The sequence below is a fragment of the Schistocerca gregaria genome, chromosome 3 (genome assembly GCF_023897955.1).
Source record: "Schistocerca gregaria isolate iqSchGreg1 chromosome 3, iqSchGreg1.2, whole genome shotgun sequence".
NCBI classification, from domain to species: Eukaryota; Metazoa; Arthropoda; class Insecta; order Orthoptera; family Acrididae; genus Schistocerca; species Schistocerca gregaria.
Genome location: NC_064922.1, coordinates 827,669,366 through 827,679,875, shown reverse-complemented (window position 1 = coordinate 827,679,875; position 10,510 = coordinate 827,669,366). Strand labels below are relative to the sequence as shown.

General features: G+C 40.8%; 1 protein-coding gene across 1 annotated transcript in view; it reads right to left on the bottom strand.

Moving 5' to 3' along the window:
* Window positions 1-1,141: 1,141 nt before the first annotated feature.
* Window positions 1,142-10,510, bottom strand: part of LOC126355884 (serine/threonine-protein phosphatase rdgC) — a 1,775,952-nt gene continuing 1,766,583 nt past the window's right edge. Inside the window, exon 16 of the mRNA XM_050006387.1 lies at window positions 1,142-4,470. Coding sequence (XP_049862344.1) covers window positions 4,235-4,470 — 236 coding nt within the window. The 3' untranslated portion in view covers window positions 1,142-4,234. The remainder of the gene's footprint in view (window positions 4,471-10,510) is intronic.

Sequence of the window (10,510 nt, the reverse complement as noted above, 5' to 3'; positions counted from 1 at the left end):
TTAATTAAATAAGAAAAGGACACACGGAAGCCGAACAGTTCTAAGGTGTTTTAAAAATGACACGCAATCATCATCTACACAAGGAAAGGCTCGGACATTTACTTACTGAAAGAACTTGTGGCAGGGCATGCAGCTTGGATTCAAAAAGGATCTCAAAAAACACATATAACAACACTTGTCATAGATCTGCTACCACATAATATTATATATATATATATGTATCTGAATATGCTATAGGTGTGTACGAATACATTCAAAGATAATTTGTACCCGCATTGACCTCATTATTGTAAGAAACTGCCGCTATTCAACATACATGCCTCACATGTACATTTTCCACTTTCTTTTGAGACATTATTTCGTAGAGCACCTAGTCACATTTGGAGTAATAAATAGCACATAAATATAATACACAGCCACAATTACCTACACATAAATATGATATAAAAGGATTTCAATGGAAATGTTGACTTTGGGTCTCACGAGTAATCCAGTAACAAGGTTCTGCACATATAGCCAGGTTATGAGAATCAGACAGCGCATCTTTCTCTATTTGCATTTTTTCGTAAAACATACTAGAGATAAAAGTTTAAAAACATGTTGCCACTTACGTTTACAGTAACGATAAATTTAAATTTTCGCTAATTATGTTGTTACAGTCATTTCTATTCTAGTAATAATTTAGTTCTGATTAGGAGGCAATGGGAAAAGAAGTGCTGACTAGCGAGGTGCATTCGGTAAAAGAGCCAACTCCTTGGAAACTTGAATGGTCTTGTAACATACTCTTCTGCACCAATACGAAACATCGTTCATATACTTTTAAACTTATTGTAGGCGTAATTGAACTTTTTAATCTATTTAGCGTCTGTTATAAACACACCCTCTCACAGACGAAAGAGTTGAGCACCAAAAAGAAATGGTCCACATATGACACTAATCCGTAATCATCTTCAATACCATATCGTATCTGCGGTGTTTTAAAGAGGACTCAGTCCACAAGCTTAACATACTTACTTAATGTAGTCATTCCGTATAGTTAGATATCTACCATGTGTTGTTAAGAGCTGGGTCCAAGCCTGTAAGTAGTGACTGAATGTAGTTATTTCACATATGGCTGTTAAAAATATTTATCGAGACCGCAGTCGTCACATACTGTCATTTTTAAGCATAGTGGAATGGGTTAGGACATGACAGAATGTAGTATGTATCTTTGGTATTAAGAATTTGCGATTTAATCACATGGTGCGAACAGAAACACCTGGAAAAGGACGGTGGTACACGAAGAGCCCTCCACTTCTAAAGTATAGATTAGATGATGTTGCAAAATGTTACATTGTGGAATAATCACGGTGAGTCTGCACAAAGAGAATCATGCTTAGAATCAGTGAATCTTGATCCGTTGGTTCGTAAAAGTTCAAGAAATTCCTCGTTCTGTCGTCACATTGATTTCATGCAGAATTTGAAGATGAGAAGGCGGAGATGTATTTACTGTTACATGTGACTACATGATGGTGAAATCACCATACTTTATACCACTCAATAATTGTCGTTTCTGAGATAGAGCGGAGTATCAAAATCATTCAGAATCACTAAAACACAACGTTATTTTCGATAATGACTTAGTTCAAAGACGAGGGAAGAAGTATGTGCGAATGTTTTGGCACAGTTGAGGGAGGGATAGGGCATAGCATGAAGAAAGAGGCAGGCCAGTAATGTCTCAGTTTTTTGAAGTATTACATAGGCACTGTTTTGGTAGAATGAAAGGGAATACTATGTGATACGACTGCAAGACACCACCAGCGCCACGAAGAAAGTTCTGTTGCCACTTATGAGACAAAGTTCTGGCACAGTATTTCAGTAATACAGGTCTCTGCACGCTCAACACACACGTATGTCCACTGTTTGCTCAATGCTAAAACACTCACGCTACTGAAAATAGCATCTGCTTTAGACCACATTTGGTTTGAGCTTGCCCCTATAATCGAATCAAATGGTGATATCCAGAATATTGCGAACCGCTTGTTACAACACTCATACAAAGATTTTATGAGTTTATCTGAAAATTCTCGATGTATGACTCCGTGACCGACAGAATTCCACATCCTACCGACGTGGAACTAACAGTATACTCGTATTGGCAACTCCACTGATGTAATTTTGCAGCTCTACAAAAATGGTATTACATCGTCTACTGGGGGACTGATGACCTTAGCTGTTTAGTCCCCCTTAAACATCCCAACAACCACCACCACATCGTCTACAATGATGTTTCCATAATTACTTGTGGACGCTTAACTTGTGTCCTTGTGAGTGTGTATGTATCTACATTCCTCTGTAGGGAAGACGCTGGATAGCATAATTCCCGTTAATAAGTAGCACCGTTTGAACATAAAAGGTTGCCAAGGTTTAATTATCTTTATAGGTAAATATATACCACACTCTTATAAGAATACTACATCTTCTCCTTTAAAATTTTTTTTTAGAAAAGTCCTGCGTTACTGATCTTCTCGTTGCTATATCCCAAGTAAACTCTGCTCTCCGATTTTTCACTACACACAGGATAGTTTCTCTTTTGCAGAATGTATAGAACTCTAATAGGAGAGAGTTAAAAAAATAATTAACTCCTGAAAAGTTCATAGAATAACCATAACAGTAAATTATTTCTTGTTACCATACCATCCACGCCATAATGTCAGGGGTTTTGTGGGATGATGTTACAATCCTGAATAGAACAAGGTATCCAGTCTGGCCTTGATAGTGACAAATATTTTTCATAAAAAAACCTTTTACACATAGTCTTTTATAACACTATTATAGTATGTTCCTCGTACACTGCACAAACATGTATATCATGTAGGGATTGTAGAAAACAGCAAGCATTTTAGACTAGATATATTCCTGCTACTGAAAATTCGAACTAACTGGTTAACGTAGTGCCTTATCACCAAATACACACCTGGGATGTATGATTGTATAATATATGTCACTTTTACATTGTACAGCGGAAGGAACGAAAAACTAATGACCACCTTAACTGTTATTTATGAACATGAGTGGTAAAATTGTGGTCACACGTTTAGGAAATTTTCGTTTCTGGGTGCTCTTGAATGTTACAGCAAGGAATTGAGGGAAACTTGGAAAACCTGTTGTATGTCTCGCATAGATTTCGAAAGAGTAACTCACTGTTCTTACTGTAATATAGACACATTTCTTTCTCTATCGTAAATAAAACTGTCTACATCTGTGGGCCGATTTTTTCCCACTAATCTCCACAAATGCTTCCTTCTTGAAAGGAAGATTCCAAACGAGAGTACACAGTATACAACACACGTGATTTCTGAGGCCAGATACGCTTATGACATCGGTAATTCTTCTCCGCCTTCATTATTTGGTTATTTGAAAGACAAAGCTTTTAAAAGTGCATAGGGAGTACTGAATACTTATATTGACCACTCGCGTAATTTTATCAGTTTCGCACAATGACAGCTGCTTAAAAAAAGATTTAACACACTGAGTAAACTGAACGAAGAACAACTGGTTATTCGGATAGATTCACTACATCTATTAAGGTTTTCACTGTCCGTTCTGCAGTCCTGTTCTGCAAAATAGTAAACTGGGATTCGTTTGAAGAGAGTTGCGACAAAATAAAATTATATACATCTATGTACGTCGACACGACGTTCCGCATTTAGAACCTCAATAAGTTCACCATCAGAGACGAGTACCATTCCAGTTAAACTCTGCGATGTATATCGGATTTTTATTTATCTTTTCACTGTTCTGTGCCGTTCACTTTACTTGAAACACTGCAGCACAATGCATTTATAAGGAAGTTCTACTACATTTGTTCAAAATTGTGCCTTCAGTTTAAATGGAACAAGCATTGTGTAGGTTACTAACCATATGATACGCAACGAGTATTGTGAAGGGTAGTATCTGTATCATATTACTTCCTTATTTGATGCTGAGGAAATTCATGTACCGATGTTCATCCTGCATCTTTGAACGTGATGGAGGAAACATGAATTGTGAAATCGCGCAACTCTGAAACTTCTAAATCTTCTTGAGATCAGCTTCTCGAACACTTTTCTGGGGTTCACAGCCACATCGTCCGGCTCAGATCTTCGACGCCGTTTCGAAGTACCACGCTAGCACTGTCCCCATGACCCGTTCTTACACATGAGCAGACACCGCCGTGGCTGGATTTCGCCAGTGGTGTCACTGTGTTTCGTGTTCACTCGGCGCGCGGGGTGCTCTCCTCTGGAGACTCGTAGTCGTCATCGTCGCCCTCGTCGCGATCCATGTCCACCAGCCGGAAGGTCTCGAGGAACTCGTTCAGATCGACCAGGCCGTCCTTGTTGATGTCCATGGAGCGGCAGATGTCGAGCAGTTGCTCGGACGAGATGGGGTTCTGCAAGTGTTCGCTCAGCAGTGAACACGCGTCCGAGAACTCCTCCGTCGATATGTAACCTGGAACAGTTTGTTAACAGCATCAGTTAGCTCGGTAATGATGGAAGCTGAAGAAGTTAATTTAAAGTTTGTGTTACGTCTGAGACTTGAACCTGTGCCTCCGAGCTTTTTAAGAAAGGAATGCTAGCCATTACACCACTGTTGCACTTTTATCCTGCTCATTTTCCCCTTCTTAGACCACCACTATTTCCGAGGCTCTGTGGCATTGGAATACCACCCCAACACTGGACATAATGGGGAGATCCAGTATCTCAGGTGTAGGTGATTTATAGGTATTATAATTAAATTTTCTTTGAGACATTTGAGTCTCATATTTATCTATGATAATGTTGGAAGCTGAGGAAATGAATTAAAATTTGTGCCACAGCCATGACTTGAATGCAGCCATGATACCATGATGCCACTGCTATACTGGTGTCGTAGCTAGCATTCTTACCTAATATTCTCCGCACGGTAGCTCCACGTGTTCGGTCAGATAATAATCTGTAATAAAAAAAAACTGAGAGAATGTACCAACAATGTACTTAAGCAAACGTCATGAAACGTCCGCTCCAAACAAATACAACAATTATTAACGAACAAAATGAGAACAACCAAAACAAAAATATGCACTGAAGCCGGGGTTCAAGTCATAGCCACGACACAAATTTTTATTCATCGCTTCGACAGATACTGATGAGACTCAAGTGTCTCAAGAAAACTTTAATTATTAGAGTAGTTATCTCATTTTACAATTTGTTCCATGTTAACAGAAAACCCATGATTATGTTATATGAAGTGCAATTATTGCTTCACTCTCTGTCAGCTACAGTATACTGCAGTCTCGTATTGTGTTGTTTTGTATTGTATTGTGTGTTAACCGGGGACCTAGAAACGATGGCGAGGCTCTGTCCCCGCCGCAGCCGCAGTGGTCCATAACCCCACGACGACTACCGCAGTCCACTTCACCCTTCCGCCACCCCACACCAAACCCAGAGTTATTGTGCGGTTCGGCCCCCGGTGGACCCCCCAGGGAACGTCTCACACCAGACTACTGAAACCCCTACGTTTTCGTGGTAGAGTAATGGTGGTGTACGCGTAAATGGACAACTTGTTTGCGCAGCAATCGCCGACATAGTGTAACTGCGGCGGAATAAGAGTAACCAGCCCGCATTCGCCGAGGCAGATGGAAAACCACATAAAAGCATCCACGGACTGGCTGGCACATCGGACCTCGACACAAATCCGCCGGGCGGATTCGTGCCGGGGACCAGGCTCTCCTTCCTGCCCGGAAAGCCGTGCGCTTTGTTTTTATCTCATTTTGTTCGCTGTCGTTCGTTGTATCTGCTCGGGGCGGACGTCGTAAGACATCCGTTTAAGTTCGTTGTTGTTCGATGGACTCAGTTTTTTTATTACAGAGGGCAGCTAACCCTTGCACCGAACACGCTGAGCCACCGTGCCGGCGATGCGCTAGACCGCACTGCCAACCGAGCGGGCGCATGCTGCAATCTTAGCTAGCAATGGTCACAATCAGGATGGTTCATCAGCGCTGTGAATGATCATTGCAGCTCGATGGATTGTTGAGATATGAGGTTAGTATTGGCACTGAGGAAGCGGCACAGCTCCCAGTTTTCGAACTGACTGAGTGCTCTAGCAAACTTCAGTTCGTAATAGGAAACACTCTTCAAAAATCACAAGAGGATCTGCATAAGGTCATGGTGCACAGCGAGGTAGAGAGTCCGTGCAGGATATGGTGGTCTATGTACGGTTGCCAATTTTCGTCCAAACGGCTGGGCGAGTTCGTTCGTTTGTTCAGAAGGAGATACGGACAGTGTTTGCCACCTACCGGCCGGTCGGCGATGGCAGAACTGAGGCGCACGCACTACAGTATTTCTCAATGATTTTATAGAAACTATTCGGTGTACAAATTTCTTTTTTGCGTTACTTGTAGATTTAGAGGTCAGGTTCATGATCATTTCGTCGATGGTCGCAGTTATTGTGATATTTACTCCGAAGTAAGACACAACGAAAAATTCGAAAAAGCTTGCGATGAAAAATACGGGTCGATACGATTTTGTGTTTCGTCTATATTACATAATATGTTGTTGTGTATGAAATTTGGCTAACATGTAGAATTTTTCTTTAGATTTGGTGGAGGTTTATATTGTCACTGATCTCGCGAAAATTGATCTAACACTCTCATTTGCAATGGAGCCACGCTAGCAATAAACTCAGAGTGAAATATCCATAGCATTCCTCATATTTCATAACGAGTTGAGATATCGAAGAGCGATTTTGGCAAATGATCAACACACAAAAAATAGAATATTTTTCCACATTTGTACTATGCGAAACTTCATTATCTACCGAGTTTTTCCACTAACTACAGTCTTTTTTAATGAAAAATTTAATTTTTGTGCCCCATCGGTAGCTGGTGAAATGAGAAATGCTATGTATGGGTTTGCGAACAAAAGAATTGAGACATTACACATTTATTTTTGTACCCAGGATGTGACTTTCCATGAGTTACTTACCTTACATTTCCCCATTTCTTCACTTAACAAAGTTAATAAACTACTGTTTCAGATTTCTCTCACAACTGTGTCTGCTCAACATGTTAATGAGTTTAGATTACGTACATTGTGCTGTGTTTTGGCACAAGAAGCAAATTTTAACATGGTAACAAATTAATGTCTAGGTTTTTACTCAAAATCCGCCACTCATGATGCTTCTCTGAAACTTAGGGATGGTTAACAGGCCACACGACAATAAATCGCTGCATTTTCAGCGGAATTCATTTTTAGATACTAACCAAAGCAGAGGTGACAGATCTTTTTGTATGGTCACAATGCAAATGCATATGTGAAGGGGCTCCACTTAATATTCACAAAAACATTAGAGCTCAGTTGAGAACGGTACTTCTCCCCCAGCCCTCGGTCTTTCCCCTAGCGCCTGCCCATAATCCCCACCACTACCATTCTCGGCACACGTGCCTGCCGCCTGCGCATCTAACAGCCACGGTATTTTGCGCGGACTATACCAGATGGGTTACATCATTGGTGAGACAGATTCCGAAATCAGATACTGAATGGTAGGACGTGTACAGGTGCCGATATAGTCTCAAACAACAATTTAGTACCGTTGGGGAGTACGCTGAACTTCAAGAAAATCGTCACGAAGAATTAACGTGGAAAGAAGTGACACGGATATAATGCAACACGTTTGAACTTCTCTGAGGCTGTGGATACTGTCGTAATAAATACCACAGTAGGGAGTCCATTTGAAGAGGAACGGACATCCCCAAAAAGCGTGTTGGGTGGGCAAGCAGCTAGGTCTCACTTGCTGAGCCACTTGTTTCTTCCCAGAGGTTCACTGCCCTGGCACCATCCCAGTCATTGGAACGGTGAGCTTTCCTGACTGTCTTATGAACAAGAAGACACTCAATTCGAACTTGAATTTTTTTAACGGTTGCCATCATCTTGAAAAAATTATCAGTTCCTCTCAAAATGACGCCAAGCTACACCTCTTTAGAGATTTCGGTTCCCCTGTAATTTGGTAATTATTGTTACAGTGTTCCTATCTTCTTTGAACTTTCTCTTATGTCTTAATTTGCAGTTGAATTTCTAGATACTGGGCGATAAAATGGAAATGTAAATCACGAATACGCTAGCGGGTTGCTGATCATCGAAGGAGCCCAAATCTGTGGCCTAGTTTGTTACTACTCGGCTATCCTTTGTCCCAGGCCTTGTGCAGCCATCCCTGCATATGTCACTACACGAGACGTTCGTAAGTAGCTTCATAACGTGTGGTCTTACAAATTTCCGTAGTTAATTTTGTATCTATTATCTTAATTGATTAAACGTGACGTCTCGGAAATGTAGGTTTTCGTTTTAACTTCCATCGCTTATTGTTTTATTTTGTTTCTGTTACCAAATTTTCATTGTGTCCTCCCATATCCACTAAAAGCCATAAAATCTGCAAACAAATTGGCCTTCACTGCTTACTGTAGATAATATTCACTAAAATTATCATCAACAGCTTAAAAAACCGGCAGTGAACCATAAAGACAAGCGGGCTTCAGAAGAAGTTGGATTCTATATAAAGATTCACCCATCACGGATCATATCCCAGAGCTACGATTATGAATTACCGTTTTCTCTCTAACAAAAGTTTGTGGCAACTTTTGACACAGTTTGCACAAAATCTGCACAAACAGCCATTATAAAACACGGCATTTCTTCAACTTACGTTAGAATATTGAGTACTATATATGTTAGTGCTCTAAAATCCTGACGCGTGGGGCAGGAGCGTGGTCTGAAGCGCCTTGACACGGTTCGCACGGCTGTCCCTGTCTGAGGTTCTAGATCGCCCTCGGCATGAGTGTGTATTTGTTGTCCTTAACGTAAGTTACTTGAAGTTAGAGTAAGTAATGTGTAAGCCTAGGGACCGATGATCTCAGCAATTTGGTCCCATAGGAACTTGGCACAAACCTCCAAATCTCTCTAAAATCTTCCATTGTTAATCGGGATAGTGATAAATTTAGAATTTCTAGGTAACTGAGGTATATCATATCTTTAAAAGTGTTATTACCAGCTGAGAATATTTAGATGGAATATGCGTCAATAGAATATATATGAACAATCTTCGACTGGTTGATTTGCTATGTTGTTTTCCCCTAGCGTAGATGAACTCCACCATCTATACTACGCCTACATCTAGATACGTATTCCGCAGACTGCCGTATGCTACATGGCGGAGAGTACTTGGCACCATTTCGTCGTTTACTTTCCTATTCTACTCTCAAATGAGGCATGGGAAAAGCCATTGGTATATATCTCTGTACGAGTCTTAATTTATCTTTTGGTATCTTCGTGATCCTTCTAGGAAATGTATATTGGCAGCACTAGAATCGTTCTGTAGTCAGCTGTTGACACCAGTTTTCTACATTTTCTCTATAGTGTTTCGTGTTAAGAACATCCTCTTTCTTCCGTGGGTTCCCATATCAGTTCACAAACAATCTCCGTAATACTCCTATGTTGCTCGAATTCGACAGTAACAGATCTAGCAGTACGCCTCTGAATTGCTTCGACTTCTTCCTTTAATTCCACCTGATAGGGATCCCAAGCACTTGAGCAGTACTAAAACACTGGTCGCACTAGCGTTCTCTATGCGATCTAATTTGTATACGCGGTACACTTTCCTAAAAGTCAGCCAATAGACCGATGTCGACCATTGGCCTTCACTGCTCCCGTCCTCATTTCCTGTTGCTTACCAACGTTACGCCTAGATATTTAATCGACACCACTGTGTCAAGCATAGCTAGAGGGTAAAAGAAAGGACCCTCAAAATTACAGATCTATGTACCTGATATCGGTTAGAGCAGAATACTTGAACATATTCTCAGCTGAAATACAGGGTGAGGTCACTTAACATTACCGCTGGATATATTTCGTAAACCACATCAAATACTGACAAGTCGATTCCACAGACCGATCTTGAGGAGAGAGGCTAGTGTAATTGGTTAATACAAACCATAAAAAAAATGCACGGTAGTATGTTTTTTAACACAAACCTACAGTTTTTTAAATGGAACCCCGTTAGTTTTGTTCGCACATCTGAACATATAAACAAATACGTAATCAGTGCCGTTTGTTGCATTGTAAAATGTTAATTACATCCGGAGATATTGGAAGCTAAAGTTGACGCTTGAGTACCACTCCTCCGCTGTTCGATCGTGTGTATTGGAGAGCACCGAATTACGTAGGGATTGAAAGAGAACGGTGATGGACCTTAGGTACAGAAGAGACTGGAACAGCACATTACGTCCACCTGCTAACACCTTTTTATTGGTATTTTTCACTGACGCACATGTACATTACCATGAGGGGTGAGGTACACGTTCGACGGGCGTTTCATAGGACGTGGAGGACGCATAAATTGGCCAGCCCATTCTCCTGGTCTTACACCTCTGGACTTCTTTTTGTGGGGTACGCTAAAGGAGAATGTAAACCATGATGTGCCTACAACCCCAGAGGATATGATACAATGTATTGTGGCAGCC